The sequence below is a fragment of the Scyliorhinus canicula genome, chromosome 13, assembly GCF_902713615.1.
Source record: "Scyliorhinus canicula chromosome 13, sScyCan1.1, whole genome shotgun sequence".
Lineage (NCBI taxonomy): Eukaryota > Metazoa > Chordata > Chondrichthyes > Carcharhiniformes > Scyliorhinidae > Scyliorhinus > Scyliorhinus canicula.
Genome location: NC_052158.1, coordinates 65,011,512 through 65,032,038, shown reverse-complemented (window position 1 = coordinate 65,032,038; position 20,527 = coordinate 65,011,512). Strand labels below are relative to the sequence as shown.

The 20,527-nt window shown below is 44.8% G+C and overlaps 1 protein-coding gene across 3 annotated transcripts in view; it reads left to right on the top strand.

Moving 5' to 3' along the window:
• The window catches only part of rnf168 (ring finger protein 168), a 51,034-nt gene extending 32,743 nt beyond the window's left edge, over positions 1 to 18,291 (top strand). For 2 of the 3 annotated variants that reach the window (XM_038815112.1, XM_038815111.1), the window contains 2 exons: positions 13,214 to 13,286; positions 16,451 to 18,291. In XM_038815112.1, the coding sequence (XP_038671040.1) occupies positions 13,214 to 13,286; positions 16,451 to 17,596 (1,219 nt within the window). In that variant the 3' untranslated portion in view covers positions 17,597 to 18,291. The remainder of the gene's footprint in view (positions 1 to 13,213; positions 13,287 to 16,450) is intronic. The other variant, XM_038815113.1, reaches the window with a different exon arrangement.
• Positions 18,292 to 20,527: the final 2,236 nt, after the last annotated feature.

The window sequence follows — 20,527 nt, the reverse complement described above, 5'->3', positions numbered from 1 at the left end:
CCAAAAATCTGTACAGGTGTAATCTCAACCATAAATGTACTCAACAATGAAGTATCCACAGCCGCCTTTGGTGGACCATTCCAACAATTCACCACCCTGTGAATATTTCTCCGTCTCCCTCAGCCTAGGAACCTGTCTAGTGAGCTTTCTGCCTCTAATGTAAGTATATGGGCAGAACTGTAGCACACGTGATTAGCACTGTGGCTTCACAGCGCCAGGGTCCCAGATTTGATTCCCTGCTGGGTCACTGTCTGTGCGGAGTCTGCACGTTCTCCCATGTCTGCGTGGGTTTCCTCCCACAGTCCAAAGACGTGCAGGTTAGGTGGATTGGCCATGATAAATTGCCCTTAGTGACCATAAAAGGTTAGGTGGGGTTATTGGGTTATGGGGAGAGGGTGGAAGTGAGGGCTTGACTGGTTCGGTGCAGACTTGATGGGCCGAATGGCCTCCTTCTGCATTGTATGTTCTATGTTCTATATCCCTTCATTAAAACGGTGACAAAAAGAACCACTCCAGGTGAAATTTTGATAATTGTAGCACGCCTTCCTTATTCTTGTATTCCACCCGCCTGGCAACAACAGCCACACATGGAGGTTTGACAGCACATTCCAAGTGCACAATCTCTACCACTTAGGACATGGGCAGCAGATACATGGGAATCCCACCAGGTGCAAGCTCCCCATCTGGCTTGGAACTGTATCGCCAGTCTGTCACTTGTTGGGTCAAAATCTTGGAACTGCCTCCCTAACAGCACTACGAGTGTACCTACACTGCATGGACTGCAGCAGTTCAAGAGGTGGCTCACCGGATCAAGGGAAATTTTGGGGGGCAATAAATGCTGACCTAGCCAACGACATTCAAACCAATAAGTGAACAGATCATCTTGGACTGGGTATTATGCAATGAGAAAGATTTAGTTGGTGATGGAATCCTGATACTGATGAATCCTTGTGTTTTCTCTCAATAAAAGGACCGATTAGGGCAGCACGGTGGCCTAGTGGTTAGCGCAACCGCCTCACGGCGCTGAGGTCCCAGGTTCAATTCCGGCTCTGGGTCACTGTCCGTGTGGAGTTTGCACATTCTCCCCGTGTCTGCGTGGGTTTCGCCCCCACAACCCAAAAATGTGCAGAGTAGGTGGATTGGCCACGCTAAATTGCCCCTTAATTGGAAAAAATAATTGGGTAATCTAAATTTATAATAAAAATAAAAGGACCGATTCTGTGCGATGGTAAAAGTTCACTTTTGACTTTAATGTTGGGCAGTGCGGCTGACGATTTCTTATACTTCAATAAAACAATTCGGCCAACTTGTCAGTACCAAACGTAATAAACTTAGAAGATACATAGAAGTGATTTAAAGAAGAAAGAACATGGCAGAGTAAAGGAGCATAGGTCAAGGGCAGGCTTAGAGAGAGAGAGAGATGGTTGGAACAAAAGCTAACTTACTGGGCTCCTCTTTTAGGGAGATGCTTATCTTTGGGTTAACCCTTGCTTTGTCTCTAATTGGCTCTTTGCTCGGAAGACCTTGTCTTTGGTTTGCCCAGCTGGATGTCTGTCAATTAGCTGATAAAGTTATCAGTATAGATTGGATGGAATTTGCTGCATTATGACCTCATTTTATTCAAGTTTGTACCTCTGTGTGCATCTTTTAATGGTTTTTAAAAAAATACTTTACAGTGCAGAAGGAGGCCATTCGGCCCATCGAGTCTGCACCGGCTCTTGGAAAGAGCACCCTACCCAAGGTCAACACCTCCACCCTATCCCCATAACCCAGTAACCCCACCCAACACTAAGGGCAATTCTGGACACTAAGGGCAATTTATCATGGCCAATCTACCTAACCTGCACATCTTTGGACTGTGGGAGGAAACCGGAGCACCCAGAGGAAACTCGCGCACACACTGGGAGGATGTGCAGACTCCCCACAGACAGTGTCTGAGGACATTGAAACCTGACTAATCTCTGTCTAGCAGGGCTTCCCTCTGGCTGTTTCTATGACTACGAGTGGCATTCTGGTATCAGGTGCATACCTTTTGTAAGATCAAATCAGATTGAATACACACACTTCTCAGTTTTGAAACAGAACAGATCAGAAACTTTGTTCTTGCAGTCAGTATCCTTTACTAAGGTAACTAGCTTTCCTGATTAAAACATGGTTCTTGATTGTAGGCTTTCAAGAAACCCCTCGAGTATCAAAACTTGGTTCTATCAGTTGACACTCTATTTGTGAGAGACTCTTGGGCATTCGTGACCCGTGGGCATTCAGTTTAAAGTTTAGCAAAGGCGGACCAAGGGATTGATTAAGAAAGGGAAAATAGAATATGGAAGTAAGCTAATGAGGAAAATATTTATTTATTTTAAAATAAATTTAGAGCACCCAATTCATTTTTTCCAATTAAGGGGCAATTTTAGCGTGGCCAATCCACCTAGCGTGCACATTTTTGGGTTGTGGGGGTGAAACCCACGCAAACACGGGGAGAATGTGCAAACTCCACACGGACAGTGACCCAGAGCCGGAATCGAACCTGGGACCTTGGCGCCGTGAGGTCACAGTGCTAACCCACTGTGCCACCGTGCTGCCCTAATGAGGAAAATATAAACTGACTAAACATTTCTATAGGTATGTAAAGAGAAAAAGATGGACAAAAATGAATGAAGGCCCCTTACAGACAGAAACGGGTGAGATTCATAACGGGGAACAAAGAAATGGCTGAGGAACTAGTTTGTACTTTGCTTCTGTCTTCACAAAGTAAGATCTGAATAATGTAGCAGAAGTTCAGAGAAACACGGCGGGATTCTCCCGGGGGTGGGGGGGGGGGCGCGTCTCTGATCTGGCCTGCGATCGGGACCCACCAATCGGCGGGCCAGCCTCTCTGTCCCCCCCCCCCCCCCCCCCCCCCCCCCCCGGCCTCCTTTCTTCCGTGCCGGTGCCTGTACTCCTGCGCAACATATTGGCTCGGGGCCGGTGCATGCGCGGGTTCACGCCGGACCCATCGGCACCCATTCCACGGCCGGATCAGCAGCTGGAGCGGCATGAACTGCTCCAGCGTCCTGTTGGCCCCCTGGAGGGGCTAGAATTGCTGATCCTGGGGCCGTGTTGACGCCGTCGAGAAACGCCACCCTATTCCTGCAACCCCACCCTGAGGGGTAATTTAGCATGACCAATCCACCGAACCTGCACATCTTTGGACTGTGGAAGGAAACCGACGCAGACACTGGAAGAATATGCAAACTCCACACAGGTCGGAATCGAATTGGTGTCCCTGGCGCTATGCTAACCACAATGTCATTAAGGGCTGATAAATCTCGAGGGCTTGATAATCTTCATCCCAGGGTACTTAAGGAAGTGGCCTTGGATCCATTGGTGGTCATTTTCCAAAATTCTTCAGAATGGTTCCAACGCATTGGAGAGTAGCTAATGTAAGCCCGCTGTTCAAAAAGGGAGGTAGAGAGAAGTCAGGGAATTATAGACCAGTGAGCCTAACATCGGTAGTGGGGAAGTTGCTCGAGTCCATTATCAAGGATTCTATAGCACATTTGGAAAGCAGCGGTATAATAAGACAAAGTCAGCATGGATTTACAAAAGGGGAAATCATACTTGACAAATCTACTGGAATTCTTCGTGGATGTAACTAGCAGAGTTGACCAGGAGTTTGGAAGAGTGAGTGGGGATCTCACAGAAACTTATTAAATTCTAACAGGATTAGACAGGGTAGATTCAGAAAGAATGTTCCCAATGTGAAGGAGTCAAGAACTAGGAGTTATAGTTTGTGGATAAGGGCTGAGGTGAGGAGAATTCTCTTCACTCAAGAGTGGTGCATCTGTATAATTCATGACCATGGAAAGTAGTTGAGGCCAAAACATGGGCGGCACGGTAGAACAGTGGTTATCACTTGCTTTGGAGCACTGTGTGCAGTTCTGGTCGCCTCATTTTAGGAAGGATATGTAAGCTTTGGAAAAGGTGCAAAGGAGATTTACCAGGATGTCTGGAATGGAGAGTAGGTCTTGCGAGTAAAGGTTGAGGGTGCTCGGCCTTTTCTCATTAGAACGGAGAAGGACGAGGGGCAACTTGATAGAGGTTTATAAGATGATCGGGGAATAGATAGAGTAGACAGTCAGACTTTTTCCCCGGGTGGAACAAACCATTACAAGGGGACATAAATTTAAGGTGAATGGTGGGATGTCAGAGGTAGGTTCTTTACCCAGAGAGTCTGTGCGGAGTCTGCACGTCCTCCCCGTGTGTGCGTGGGTTTCCTCCGGGTGCTCCGGTTTCCTCCCACAGTCCAAAGATATGCGGGTTAGGTGGATTGGCCATGCTAAATTGCCTGTAGTGTCCTAATAAGTAAGGTTAAGGCGGGTGTTGTTGGGTTACGGGTATAGGGTGGATACGTGGGTTTGAGTAGGGTGATCATTGCTCGGCACAACATCAAGGGCCTGTTCTGTGCTGTACTGTTCTATGTTCTAAGTAGTGGGGGCATGGAATGCACTGCCTGTGGAAATAGTTGAGTTGGAAACATTGGGGAACTTCAAGCGGCTACTGGATAGGTACATGGATTACGGTAGAATGCTGGGGTGTAGATTATTTTGTTCTTAATCAAGGACAAAAGTTCGGCACAACATCGTGAGCCGAAGGGCCTATTCTGTGCTGTATTTTCTGTGTTCACATTTCCTACATTTTGAAATGTTGCCATTGTTATAAAATATTTAATTGGCTGCAACTCACTTTGGACATCTAGCGGTCATGAAAGGCTCTAAACAAACAGGACTCCTGGTTGCACATAACTGAGTTTGCACTGAGTGCTATAGTGAGAGTTTGGTGACTGAGGGATATTAAGGGTTTATTTTTTTATTTGTATCTAAAGTATAGTCTTTTATTTAGTTAATTAGCTTAAAAGTTGCTGTTCGGTTGAGAAGAAGGTGAATTTTCAATCAGCTTTAAACAAAGGTTCTACTTGTAACTACTTGCAGCTGGAGCTTGTTAATTAGTTAATTGGAATAGGCCAGTTTTCAGAGGCTAGAGTCACTATAAATCGGAGCTAGTTACAGTGCAGACTTTGTTTGCACTGAGTGCTGAATTTGAGTGCTATAGTGAGAGTTTGGTGACTGACAGTTAGGTGAGGAGGGAGTAAGGTGCTCCTTTCATTTCATTTCCTACATTTCCTCAAAGAGAAGGGAGCCGGGAGTTTACCGAGAGTACAGCTGACTGGGAGCAGAGTCAGAAGGCGGAGTTCCAATTGGTCCACAGTGCAGCTCTATTCTGTAATGTAAGAGGGGATGGAGGCTAGGGCAGTTGCATGCTCCTGTAGGATGTGGGAGGTGAGGGATACCACCAGTGTCGCCGCTGACTACCTGCGGGAAGTGAACCCAACTCCATCTCCTCAGAGACCGTGTTAGGGAACTGGAGCTGGATGAACTTCAGATCATCCGGGAGGCAGAGGGGGTAATAGACAAGAGTTACAGGGAGGTAGCCACACCCAAGGTACAGGACAAGAGTAGCTGGGCTACAGTCAGGGAAAGAAAACGAACGGGCAGACAGTGCAGGGATCCCTTGTGGACGTTCCCCTTCAAAACAAGAATACTGTTTTGGATGCTGTTGGGGTGGGGGGGGGGGGGGGGGGGGGGGTGCGGGGAAAGGCCCTAGCGGCCAGGTCTCTGGTACTGAGTCTGGCTCCGGGGCTCAGAAGGGAAGGGGGGAGAATAGAAAAGCAATAGTGATGAGGCTCAATGGTTAGGGGAATAGATAGGAGATTCTGTGATCGCGAGCGAGACTCCCGGAAGGTATGTTGCCTCCCGGGTGCCGGGGCAGGGAAGTCTCGGATTGTGTCTTCAGGATCCTTGAGGGGGAGCAGCCAGAAGTTGTGGTGCAGATTGGTAGCAACGACGTAGGTAGGAAAAGGGGTGTGGATGTAATAAACGAGTTTAGGGAGTTAGGCTGGAAGTTAAAAGCCAGGACAGACAGAGTTGTCATCTCTGGTTTGTTGCCGGTGCCACGTGATAGTGAGGCTAGGAATAGGGAGTTGAAAACGTGGCTGCAGGAATGGTGTAGGAGGGAGGGCTTCAGGTATTTTGATAATTGGAGCGCATTCTGGAGAAGGTGGGATCTGTACAAGCAGGATGGGTTGCATCCGAACCAGAGGGGCACCAATATCCTGGGAGGGAGGTTTTCCAGTACTCTTCGGGACGGTTTAAACTAAGTTGACAGGGGAATGGGAACCGGACTTGTAGTCCAGCAAATAAGGTAGCCAATGTTCAGGATGTCAAAGCGTGTAGTGAGGCAGTGAGGAAGGTAACACTGACAAAGGAGAGTACTTGCAGGCACGAAGATGGGTTGAAGTGTTTATACTTCAACGCAAGAAGCATCAGGAATAAGGTGGGTGAACTTCAGGCATGGATAGGTACGATGTGGTGGCCATCATGGAAACTTGGATAGAAGAGGGGCAGAAATGGTTGTGGAGGTTCCTCGTTATAGATGTTTCAATAAGATTAGGGAGGATGGTAAAAGAGGTGGGGGGGTCGCATTATTAATTAAAGATAGTATAACAGCTGCAGAAAGGCAGTTCGAGCAGGATCTGCCTACTGAGGTAGTACGGGTTGAAGTCAGAAATAGGAAAGGAGCAGTCACCTTGTTGGGAGTTTTCTATAGCTCTTCCCCCCCCCCCCCCCCCCCCTCCCCCCCCCCCAACAGCAGCAGCAGAGATGTGGAGGAACAGATTGGGAAACAGATTTTGGAACGGTGCAGAAGTCACAGGGTAGTTGTCATGGGTGACATCAACAGCCTAAATATTGAGTGGAAACTCTTTAGATCAAATACTTTGGATGGGGTGGTGTTTGTGCAGTGTGTCCAGGAAGCTTTTCAAACACAGTATGTAGATTGTCCGACCAGAGGGGAGGCCATATTGGGTTTGGTACTTGGTAATGAACCAGGGCAAGTGATAGATTTGTTAGTGGGGGAGCATTTTGAAGATAGTGACCACAATTCTGTGACTTTCACTTTCGCAATGGAGAGGGATAGGTGCGTGTAACAAGGCAAGGTTTACTATTGAGGGAAGGGTAAATACAATGCTGTCAGACAAGAACTGAAATGTATAAGTTGGGAACATAGGCTGTCAGGGAAAGACACAATTGATACGTGGAACTTATTCAGGGAACAGATACTACGTGTCTTTGATATGTATGTCCCTGTCAGGCAGGGAAGAGATGGTTGAGTGAGGGAACCATGATTGACGAGAGGTTGAATGTCTTGTTAAGAGGAAGAAGGATACTTGTGTAAGGCTGAGGAAGCGAGGTTCAGACAGGGCGCTTGAGGGATACAAGACAGCCAGGAGGGAACTGAAGAAAGGGAATAGGAGAGCTAAGAGAGGGCATAAAAAATCTTTGGCTGGTAGAATCAAGGAAAACCCCAAGGCCTGCGGTCATCTCCCTTTGAAACAGGTATACCGTTTTGGATACTGTTGGGGGAGATGTCTCACCAGGGGAAGGCAGTAGTAGCCAGGCGCATGGCACCGTGGCTAGCTCTGCTGCACAGAAGGGCGGGAAAAAGACTGGCAGGGCTATAGTCATAGGGGATTCAATTGTAAGGGGAGTAGACAGGCGTTTCTGTAGTCGAAAACGAGACTCCCAAATGGTATGTTGCCTCCCGGGTGCTCGGGTCAGGGATGTCTCCGATCGGCTGCAGGACATACTGAAGGGGGAGGGTGAACAGCCAGTTGTCGTGGTGCATATAGGCACCAACGATATAGGTAAAAAAAGGGATGAGGGCCTACAATCAGAATTTAGAGAGTTAGGAGATAAGTTTAAAAAGTAGGACCTCAAAGGTAGTAATCTCAGGATTGCTACCAGTGCCATGGGACAGTCCGAGTAGAAATTCAAGAATAGTCAGAATGAATACGTGGCTTGAGAGATGGTGCAGGAGGGAGGGGTTCAGATTTTTGAGACATTGGAACCGGTTCTGGGGGCGGTGGGACCATTACAAACCGGATGGTCTACACCTGGGCAGGACTGGAACCAATGTCCGAGGGGGTGCTTTTCCTAACACTGTTGGGGAGGTTTTAAACTAATGTGGCAGGGGGATGGAAACCAGATTAGGAAGTTAGAGGTCAGTAAAGAAGCAGCAACTAAAGCCAGTAAGGTACGAGACAATAAACTCAATGTGACTAAGGGGAAGAGTAGACAGGGAAGAGATGATGAACGCAAAGGTGGTCTGAGGTGCATTTGTTTTAATGTGAGAAGTGTAGCAGGTAAGGCAGATGAACTTGGGGCTTGAATCAGTACCTGGGAATCTGATGTTATTGGTATTACTGAGACTTGGTTGAGGGAAGGGCAGGACTGGCAACTGAATATCCCAGGGTATAGATGCTTCAGGAGGGATAGAGAGGGAGGTAGAAGAGGTGGAGGAGTTGCATTACTCGTCAGAGATTATATCACAGCTGTGATTAAGGAGGGAACGATGGAGGATTCGAGCACTGAGTCAATATGGGTGGAGCTGAGAAATAGGAAGGGTGCAGTAACATTGTTGGGACTTTACTACAGGCCTCCCAAAAGCGAGCATGAAGTAGAAGTACAAATATGCAGACAGATTATAGAAAAATGTAGGAGCAATAGGGTGGTTGTGATGGGAGATTTTAACTTCCCCAACATTGAATGGGATTCGTGTAGTGTTGGAGGCATAGATGGAGCAGAGTTTGTAAGGAGCATCCAGGAGAGTTTTTTAGAGCAGTATGTAAATAGTCCAACTCTGGAAGGGGCCATACTGGACCTGGTATTGGGGAATGATCCCGGCCAGGTGGTTGATGTTTCAGTCCGTGATTACTTTGGGAATAGCGACCACAATTCCATAAGTTTTAGAATACTCATGGACAAAGACGAGAGTGGTCCTAAAGGAAGAGTGCTAAATTGGGGAAAGGCCAACTATAACAAAATTCGGCAGGAGCTCGGGAATGTGGATTGGGAGCAGCTGTTTAAGGGTAAATCCAAATTTGAAATGTGGGAGTCTTTTAAGGAAAGGTTGATTAGAGTGCAGGACAGACATGTTCCTGTGAAAATGAGAGATAGAAATGGCAAGATTAGGGAGCCATGGATGACGGGTGAAATTGTGAGACTAGCTAAGATGAAAAAGGAAGCATACATAGGATCGAGGCAACTCAAAACTGATGAAGCTTTGGAGGAATATCTGGAAAGTAGGACGAATCTCAAACGCGCAATAAAGAGGGCTAAAAGGGGTCAAGAAATATCTTTGGCTAACAGGGTTAAGGAAAATCACAAAGCATTTTATTCGTATGTAAGGAGCAAGAGGGTAACTAGAGAAAGGATTGGCCCACTTAAAGACAAAAGAGGAAATTTATGCGTGGACTCAGAGGAAATGGGTGAGATTCTTAATGTGTACGTTGCATCTGGAATAGGGAATTCACAAAGGAGAGGGACAAGACGGATGTTGAGGCTAGGGATGGATGTTTAAATACTCTTGGTCAAGTTGTCATACGGAAGGGGGAAGATTTGGGTATTCTAGAAGACATTAAGGTGGATAAGTCCCCAGGACCGGATGGGATCTATCCCAGGTTACTGAGGGAAGCGAGGGTCGAAATAGCTGGGGCCTTAACAGATATCTTTGCAGCATCCTTGAGCACGGGTGAGGTCCCGGAGGACTGGAGAATTGCTAATGTTGTACCTTTGTTTAAGAAGGGTAGCAGGGATAATCCAGGAAATTATAGACCTGTGAGCTTGACGTCAGTGGTAGGCAAACTGTTGGAGAAGATACTGAGGGAGAGGATCTATTCACATCTGGAAGAAAATAGATTTATCAGTGATAGGCAGCATGGTTTTGTGCAGGGAAGGTCATGTCTTACAAATCTAATAGAATTCTTTGAGGAAGTGACAAAGTTAATTGATAAGGGAAGGGCTGTAGTTGTCGTATACATGGACTTTAGTCAGGCGTTTGATAAGATTTCCCATGGCAGATTGATGGAAAAAGTGAAGTCGTATGGGGTTCAGGGTGTACTAGCTAGATGGATAAAGAACTGGCTGGGCAACAGGAGACCGAGAGTAGTGGTGGAAGGGAGTGTCTCAAAATGGAGAAGGGTGACTAGTGGTGTTCCACAGGGATCCGTGCTCGGACCACTCTTGTTTGTGATCTACATAAATGACCTGGAGGATGGTATAGGTGGTCTGATTAGCAAGTTTGCAGATGATACTAAGATTGGTGGAGTTGCAGATAGTGAGGAGGACTGTCAGAGAATACAACAAAATATAGATAGATTGGAGAGTTGGGCAGAGAAATGGCAGATGAAGTTTAATCCAGACAAATGCGAGGTGATGCATTTTGGAAGATCAAATTCAAGAGCGGACTATATGGTCAATGGAAGGGTCTTGGGGAAAATTGATGTGCAGAGAGATCTGGGAGTTCAGGTCCATTGTACCCTGAAGGTGGCAACGCAGGTTGATAGTGGTCAAGATGGCATACAGCATGCTTGCCTTCATCGGACGGGATATTAAGTACAAGAGTTGGAGAGTTGGCAGGTCATGTTACAGTTGTTTAGGACTTTGGTTCGGCTAAATTTGGAATACTGCGTGCAGTTCTGGTTGCCACATTACCAGAAGGATGTGGATGCCTTGGAGAGGGTGCAGAGGAGGTTCACCAAGATGTTGCCTGGTATGGAAGATGCTAGCTATGAAGAAAGGTTGAGTAGATTAGGATTGTTTTCGTTGGAAAGACGGAGGTTGAGGGGGGACCTGATTGTGGTCTACAAAATTATGAGAGGTATGGACAGGGTGGATAGCAACAAGCTTTTCCCAAGAATGGGGGTGTCAGTTACAAGGAGTCACGATTTCAAAGTGAGGGGGAATGTTTAAGGGAGATGTGCGTGGAAAGTTTTTTACGCAGAGGGTGGTGGGTGCCTGGAACGCTTTACCAGCGGAGGTGGTAGAGGCGGGCATGATAGCATCATTTAAGAAGCATCTAGACAGGTATATGAATGAGCGGGAACAGAGGGAAGTAGACCTTGGAAAATAGGAGACAGGTTTAGATAAAGGATCTGGATCGGCGCAGGCCGGGAGGGCCGAAGGGCCTGTTCCTGTGCTGTAATTTTCTTTGTTATCTTTGTTCATGTGAGAAATATGAGAATGACTAGAGAGAGGGTGGGTCTGATCTAGGACAGTAGCAGGAGATTGTGTATCGAGTCAGAAGAGATAGGAGAGGTCTTGAACGAGTACTTTTCTTCAGTATTGACGAATGAGAGGGGCCATATTGTTGGAGAGGACAGTGTGAAACAGACTGGTAAGCTCGAGAAGATACTTGTTTGGAAGGAATATGTGTTGGGCATTTTGAAAAACTTGAGGATAGACAAGTCCTCCGGGCCTCACAGGATATATCCAAGGATTCTATGGGAAGCAAGTGATGAAATTGCAGAGCCATTGGCAATTATCTTTTCGTCCTCACTGTCAACAGGGGTGGTACCGGGGGATTGGAGAGTGACGAATGTCGTGCCCCTGTTCAAAAAAGGGAATCGGGATAACCCTGGGAATTACAGGCCAGTTAGTCTTACTTCAGTGGTAGGCAAAGTAATGGAAAGGGTACTGAGGGATAGGATTTCTAAGCATCTGGAAAGACACTGCTTGATTAGGGATAGTCTTGCCTCACAAGTCTTATTGAATTCTTTGAGGAGGTGACCAAACACTTGGATGAAGGTAAAGCAGTTGATGTGGTGTAGATGGATTTTAGTAAGGCATTTTATAAGGTGCCCCGTGGGGGATCAGTTCTGGGTCCTCTGCTGTTTGTGATTTTCATTAATGACTTGGATGAGGGAGTTGAAGGGTGGGCTAGTAAATTTGCAGACGATACAAAGATTGGTGGAGTTGTGGATAGTGAGGAGGGCTGTTGTCGGCTGCAAAGAGACAGATAGGATGCAGAGCTGGTCTGAGAAGTGGCAGATGGAGTTTAACCCTGAAAAGTGTGAGGTGGTCCATTTTGGAAGGACAAATATGAATGCCGAATACAGGGTTAACGGTAGGGTTCTTGGCAATGTAGAGGAGCAGAGAGATTTTGGGGTCTATGTTCATAGATCTTTGAAAGTTGCCACTCAAGTGGATAGAGCTGTGAAGAAGGCCTATGGTGTGCTAGCGTTCATTAGCAGAGGGATTGAATTTAAGAGCTGTGAGGTGATGATGCAGCTGTACAAAACCTTGGTAAGGCCACATTTGGAGTAGTGTGCGCAGTTCTGGTCGCCTCATTTTAGGAAGGATGTGTAAGCTTTGGAAAAGGTGCAAAGGAGATTTACCAGGATGTCTGGAATGGAGAGTAGGTCTTACGAGTAAGAGTTGAGGGTGCTCGGCTTTTTCTCATTAGAACGGAGAAGGACGAGGGGCAACTTGATAGAGGTTTATAAGATGATCAGGGGAATAGATAGAGTCGACAGTCAGACTTTTTCCCCGGGTGGAACAAACCATTACAAGGGGACATAAATTTAAGGTGAATGGTGGAAGATATAAGACACCTGTTCAATAGGTGTTGAATGAAGATTCTTGTGTACAATTAGGCCTAACTTGAGAGAGGGTGCAGAAGAGATTTACCAGGATGTTGCCTGGTATGGAGGGCGTTAGCTATGAGGCGAGGTTGAATAAACTCGGTTTGTTCTCACTGGAACAAAGGAGGTTGAGGGGCGACCTGATAGAGGTCTACAAAATTATGAGGCGCATAGACAGAATGGATAGTCAGAGACTTTTTCCCCAGGGTAGAGGGGTCAATTACTAGGGGGCATAGGTTTATGGTGCGAGGGGCAAGGTTTAGAGGAGATATACGAGGTAAGTTTTTTACACAGAGGGTAGTGGGTGCCTGGAACTCTCTGCAGGAGGAGGTGGTGGAAGCAGGGATGATAGTAACATTTAAGGGGCTTCTTGACAAATATATTGGGAATAGAGGGATACGGACCCAGGACGTGTAGAAGATTTTAGTTTCGACGGACAGCATGGTCGGTGGAGGCTTGGAGGGCAAAATGGCCTGTTCCTGTGCTGTACTTTTCTTTGTACTTAATGAAGTTGCTTATGCCTGAAGTTGTCCGTTCCATGTAGACCACGTTTTGTTTTCAGAAATCTTGCTTTGGTGAAAGTACCATGGGTTGTTTATACTGACATTGATTCTGCTAGGTTTACATTGCTACCATTTTTATAACTAGTACTTCCCTAGAGTTATTTGAAATGTTATTTCACATTAGCTTTCTTTACAGGTACTTATCTCCTACTTCACGAAAGTATCAAATAGTTGAAACAAGTGGACAGCGAGGTGATGTATCTGCTACTGTAAGTGTTTTTAAGAAAATTTAGTTTTAACATTTGCATGTGTGCAAAAGTTATACTCTATTTGAATTTAAAGGAAAGGGAAAATTCCCATGTTTGACGTGGATCCAAAATTGTTGTAGTTTTCTACTGTTATCAGCAAAGGCTATGGGTCCTCGTGACAATATCCCAGTAGTAGTACTGAAGATTTGTGCTCCAGAGCTAGCTGCCTTCCCAGCCAAGCATTCCAGTGCAGCCACAACACTTGAATTTACCCAGTAATGAGGAAAATTGCCCAGGTATGTCCTATCCACGAAAAGTAGGGCATAATCAATCTGACTAATTACTGACCCATCAGTATACCCGCTACCATAATCGAGGTGTCATCAGTAGTGCTTTCAAACAACATTTACACAACAATAACCTAGTCACTGGTGCTTAGTTTAATTTCTGCCAGAGCCACCCCGCTCCTGATATCTTCACAGCCCCGATTCAAACCTAGACCAAAGAGCTGAACTTGGTGAGAGAGACTGCCCTTGACATTGGGGCAGTATTTGACCAAGCATCAATGAACCCTAGCAAAACTGAAATCAGTGGGAATCAGGAGGAAAACCATTGATTGGAGTCATGGCTAGCATAATGAAGACGGTTGAAATGCTGGAGGTCAAGCATCTCAGTCCCAGGGCATCACTGCAAGAATTCCTCAGGTAGTGTCTTTTGCCTGGCCATCTTCAGCTGCTTCATCAATGACCTTCATAAGGTCAGAAATTGGATTGAACTATATTCAGTACCATTAATGACTCCTCTGATACTGAAACAATCTGTGTCCGTACGGACAATATTCCAGCTTGGACTGATAGTGGCAATTAACTTCATGCCACACGAATGGCAGGCAATGGCCATCTCCAACAAGAGAGAATCTAGCTGGCCTCCTTGATATTCAGTGACATTACCATTGCTGAATCCCCCACCATCAACATATTTTGGAATACCATTAGCCAGAAACTTAACTGGACCAGCCATATGAATACTGTTGCCACAAAAGCAGGTCAGAGGCAGGGAAGTCTACAGTGATTGTAGCTCTAACAACATTAGTGTTCGATGTCCAGGACACTTTATTATTACTCCATCTTTCACCTTAAACACTCGCTTTCCAACAAAGTGGCAGCAGTGATTACCATTTCCAGGATGCAGCAATTCACCAAGCCTCCATTGTCAAAGGCACATGCTAACACCACTTCAAAGCCACACATTATCCTTACTTGAAAATATATCACCGTTCCTTCATTGTCACTGGGCCAAAGTACTGGAACTCCCTCCCTAACTGCACTGTAGGTGTACCTGTGAATGCGTCTCTAATTCACTTGTCTCTCAGTCCGGAGGAAACAACCTCGAACACGTTCGTACTTCAGAATATTCTTTATTGCGATTGTGGCCGCTCTCTAGATATTCCGGGGAACCACCTCGGAGAGTGCCAAAGTATTGCTCAAAACATCCTTTTTTAATATGTATTAATAGGGGGCTGTCCCTTACATTCACTTGAACTCGCCCCCATTACAGAGCATAAATTTGTTACTGCCATAGTTCCAATACATGATTTTACAGACTTTGAGGTTATCTATTGGCACATGAGTATGTAGCAGTCTTAGCTTAATGAGCAGGTGTTAGCTATAGTTGCAAGCGGCTCCCACATTTCATATCCTGTCATCCGGCCATGCTCCTTGTTTCTCAAGGCTATTCTGCTTATAGTCATGAGTCCCTTATCTCACCAAGTTCATTCTCCTTCAATGGCTTCAATAACAAGCTCCTCCACTTGTGATTTTCCACTAATGTATCCCATTCATTCTGGCTCTTAACCCTTGCTCCACATCCTCACACCTTCACCAGCCAAAGTACAGGGCTCAAGAAGGTACATCACCACAGTTTTAAGACAATTATGGATGATTAATAAATTGCATGAAATAAATAAATTAAATCTCGTTGGATTTTGTGAATTCAGATCTGAGCCCCCTATTGTTATGAATTGTCTTTCTAGCCACTTATATGCTAGCGGAACCAGAGAGTGTAACAATGAAATTCCATTAAGATCTGAACCAGATCTGACTTTTCAATAAATTATTCTTCAATCTCAAGGTTACATTACATTACATTACATACAGCTCAGTCAATCTTTGTTTTTTGTTGTGATTCAATTTGTAAGCTGATTTACCCTCAAGTCAACTGTACAGAATAATGGAAATGATCAGAACAGCTTCTTTCAAGTGGTACAAGTTATATTTACTTTGTGACTGAGAAAAAAGAACATGATGCTACTTGATGTTTGAGAGTTTGCTTACTGTAATAGTTTCTGCGTTCTGTCCTTCCATCCTGGAGTGCAATTACTCTGCAGCATTTTTTGTTTTACCAATGGAACTCATTTTACAAAAACTGAAGATCCTTCTCTGGTCTCTGTGCTGGTCTATTTCTGACTGTACAATGAAGAGATCAAAATCCTCCAAACACAGTACAAGGCTCTAAAAAGACAAGCTACAGAATTGTTAGGTGTCTGAAGCAAACAACTTCCACTTAGGCTAAAAGGTGGTTAATATGCTGATCTTACATTTGTACAGCAGGGGGCTCGCTTAACAAATTAGTTCTTTTCAGAGGAACACTTGACTTGAATCATGTTTTGAAATATCTGGATCCTTTCCATGAAAAATGTTGAAAGGTAAGAAAGAAATTACCACATTATGAGTGTAAAGAGGTGCCCGGTCTACTTGATGAACTGTTATATGACCACATTCTTGTAAGCTTAAGGTCATCACTTCTTGTAAAGATGGGGAGTCAGTCCTGCAGGTGCTCTAATTACAATTGGAGTCCAATGAAACTGCCCCCAGATAGCAAAATAAAAGGTGGGTAGCCCACAAGGGTTGCTTTTCCTAAATGGGAATAATAAAAATAGCAGGGTAACAATATTTAGAGTGTCCTCAACTCTATGTTCCAGCAGCAACATCACTACAATTTATTTCAAAAACAATTTTTATAGTTCATGGTGAACTTCAGGTTAGATGTAGAAACAAAACCAATGAGAATTCATCTGACCAGCAAAAGATCTCTTGCGTACAACTGCATTGAAATGATCTGTTCTATTCACTCTGAAGGTTTTTGAACGGTTTGTAAACTTCTGAAGTTCTTTTGTTTTTATTCAGGAAAGCAAATCAACTGATGAAGATGACATAATTTCAAACAGTGACTCAACTGATAGTATTTCTCCTTTTCAATATGGAACGGAGCAGGAGCCAGTCTGCAGTTTAGCCCAGTCAGAGTTAGCCCAAGAAACTCCTGCTACAACCATCATAAATTGTCAGCAAGAAAGCGATTATACTGGTGAGCACAGCGCAAGAGACAATGAAAACGAGATGGTGGGTGTTTGCAGCGGTGTATGGAAGGGCAGAGAGAGGTGTAAGGAAGATGTACCACTCTCCAAATTGAAGTTAAATTCCATCAATAGTAACGGTGAAGATGATCAGTTGGGTTTTGCAACTCTGTCAATTTTAGGTCATGAGCTAGATGATTATGCACACAACAGTACAAGCTTTTCTGGTTTGGATAATACAGTCTGTGCAGCAATACATTCTGATGAGGAAATTGCATTAAAACCAATACCAAGCCACGATCAAAGCACAAAACACCAATTTGCAAACCAAACTCCCATTCAGTTGGAAACAGTTGTGAAAAGAAAAATACTAAACTCCTCTGAAGCAGAAGGAGAAACCTGCTCTTCTGTTAAAAAGAGAAAAGTCTGTCCCAATGAATCCTGTGAAAGCACTGAACCATCCCATGAGATCTTCCATGAAGAGCAGCTCTCAGACTGGGAGAAAAAACAATCTGAAAATCTCAGAATGGAAGAGCAGGACAGATTGCTAGCTTTACGCTTACAGAAGAAACTTGACAAGGAAACCATAGCGGTTGACAGAAAGAGAGGATCGCCTGACGGATATCTGCTTCGGACCAATAAATCAGCTCCCATAAATTGTGAGAAAGGGGTGTATGCTAAAAACCAAACCTCAGTGCGAACACAAAATAGCGGTCGAATTTCTGGAAAGTTGCAGAGATCACGGCCGACCCATTCTGCACGAGGTAGAAAGCAAAGAGTGCGCACCGATGATTCTTCATCCAAACAGAAAAGCAGAATCTGGCAGCACCCGGCAGGACAAAGTCAAAGAACTCTTCGTCAGGGGCCACTTAATTATATGGATGCTAACTCTGCGGCGTTAATTCCTATTCATGAACTGAGAAGTGGTAAAAAACAACAAACTATTGTTGAAATGTTCCAAAAACATGGTACTAACTAAGAGGCTTGTGCCAAAACTCCACCACTGTTCTGATTGCCAGTGATTTTGTTTGTTGAATATGACTTTTATACTTCGATTTAGTTTAGACTTCTTCACGGACTTCAATTCTTCTTTGCCAGATTTCCCCATTGTTTAAATGCAGTTATCACATCATTTTGTAGCTATTGTGTTGACTGTCCAGAGCTTCAAATCCTCTTTTAATTTAGCGAAACAGTCCTTTTTGTTAAGAACATTGCAAGTTGTTCAATTGAGGTTTTGTGATATTCAAAAGCTTGTGTAATTGTAGTTAAATATCGGAAATGTATCAACATTTGGAATTCCAAATTCTTTTTTAAACAATGGTACACCTTCAGGGCGCTCTAAAAGTGAGGAGAACTTGCTATAATAACGCTATGGTTTCCCTGGGCTTGGCTTCATTGCAGTTTAACCTAGTTATTCAATTCGTGAAATAAATTTGAGTACTCTAAAAGTTGAGAATCCAATCTTCCATTTCATCACTAAACCTAATTGCCATTAATCAGTATTGTTCAATACTTTGTTTGTATTCTACTCATTGTTTAAAAGAAGCTGATATTTTTATTTGGCCTCCATCTGTACCACTGTGATGGGCTCGATGCGATGTAAGAACCTGCTCGAGATGTTTGTTTTTGAAATGATTTAACGTAGCTTGAATAATAAAGAAAGAGAAAGAGACATTCTGGAAATCATCAACAAAATCAGCTGCTGGCACTACATAACCTCAGCAAAGTCGACAGCTGAACATTTCTGGCATTGATCCAGGCAAAAGTAGAACTAAACAAACAGCAGAGGGGAAATAACGAGAATGATGCTACTGAAACTTTCTTTTAAAGCTTATTTCAGTTGAGTACAGAGCAATTGTTGCACTCTGAGCTGCTATCCTTGGGCCTTAACGCTAAGGTTGCCTATTTGCTCATATGGACAGGATGCACCAGGTGCAGATGTTTGCCATGAAATGATGAGTAGTGGGCTCCTTCGTCAGCCAGCTGTTGGAGAAAGAATATAAACACCAGAGGGCACTGGTGTTTGGGACTGAGATGGTAGATAAAGCGTTGAGGTATCTGAAGTGTGTGGAATTGGGAATATTAAATGGCCTGTTTGCCGGGGAACAGTTGTTTAAAATTCAGGACAAAGATCACTTATCGCTGCAGATACCCGAGGTAGATCGTTATAGCACTTGCCTTCCCAGGATGCACTCTGGATTCTCCCTGCTTGTTGACAGTTATGAAGCAAGAAGAAAGAATCCAAACCAAAAATGGAAAAAGCACATCCTCCCACTCTGCACCGAATTACCCCACTGCTCTAAATTACCAAGTTTTAATCCCACTTTAGCTGCCTCCCTCAGGCTGTTTCCCACTTCATGCGTGCAAAGCTCACTCAGTGTGCACTTATGGCTCCCTCTTATCGAGAGGTCAGCTGGGCTGAGATGGCACACACCAGTTAGGCTTCAAACACAAATGCAATTTACACCGTTTGCCTTTAATCAGGCTTCAGATGATTGACAGATAACTGCTACTCAGCTATTTGGGTGGGGGGAGCTCCTTTTTACCAACTAACTAGACCAATAAACTTGTAACTGAAAAAAAGAACAAGAAAATTAGATTTACCACATACCGCTTTGATTATCACACTGCTCCAAATTACGACGTTTCAATCCCACTCTGGCTGCCTCACTCGGGCTGTCTCCCGCTTCATGTGCGCACAGCTTACAGCGCTAGGGAAACAGCTAGGTCTGGAGCACAAGTCTTTGGTACTATTGCTGGGATGTTGTCAGCACCCATAGCCGTTGCAATGTCCTGTGCCTCCAGCCATTTGTTGTTACCAGTTGGAGTGAATCAAATTGGCTGAAGACTGACATCTATGATGCTGGGGACCTCAGGAGGAAATTGAGATGGATCATTCACTTGGCACTTCTGCCTGAAGATAGTTACACATGTTTTAGCCTTGTCTTTTGCTTTGATGTGCTGGGATCCTCCCATCATGGAGGTTGGGGATATTTGTGGAGCCTCTGCCTCCAGCTAGTTACTTAATTGTTCACCACTGTGGCAGGACTGCGAGCTTAGATTTGATCAATTAGAACATAGAACATAGACATAGAACAGTACAGCACAGAACAGGCCGGAGGACGTGCAGACTCCACACAGACAGTGACCCAGCCGGGAATCGAACCTGGGACCCTGGAGCTGTGAAGCATTTATGCTAACCACCATGCTACCGTGCTGTCCCTAATTGCTTTATAGGTTCGCTTAGCTGTTGTATGCTGCATATACCATTTGGTATGCAAATAGTTGTGTTGTAGCTTCACACCTTATTTTTAGGTCTGCCTGGTGCTGCTTCTGCAATGTCCTCCTTCATTGAACCACGGTTGTTCCCCTTCACGGTAATGAAAGAATGGGGGATATGTCAGACATTGAGGTTATAGGTTCTGGTTGATTACAATTCTGCTGATTGACCACAGTGCCTCATGGATCTGTTCAACAAATGTTCCATTAAGCACAGTGGCTGTGCCACACAATATTGTGGAGGGTATGCTGAATGTGAAGGCGGGACTTTGTCTCCACAAGGACTTTGTGTTCATTCCTTCCAATACTGTTATGGGCAGATGCATCTCCTGCAGATGGATTGGTGAGGATGAGGTGAAGTAGATCTTTCCCTCATGTTGGCTCCCTCCTGACTGTACACCTCTGGTAATGTTGGTTTCTCCAACTTCTCCTCATGGCTAAATGTCCTCCATACCAGGCAACATCCTGGTAAATCTTTACTGTACCCTCTCTAAAGCCTCCACATACTTCTGGTATTGTGACCAGAATTGAACACTGAATTCCAAGTGCAGCCTAACTAAGGTTCTATAAAGCTACAGCATGACTTGCCAATTTTTAAACTCAATGCTCCGGCCAATGAATGCAAGCATGC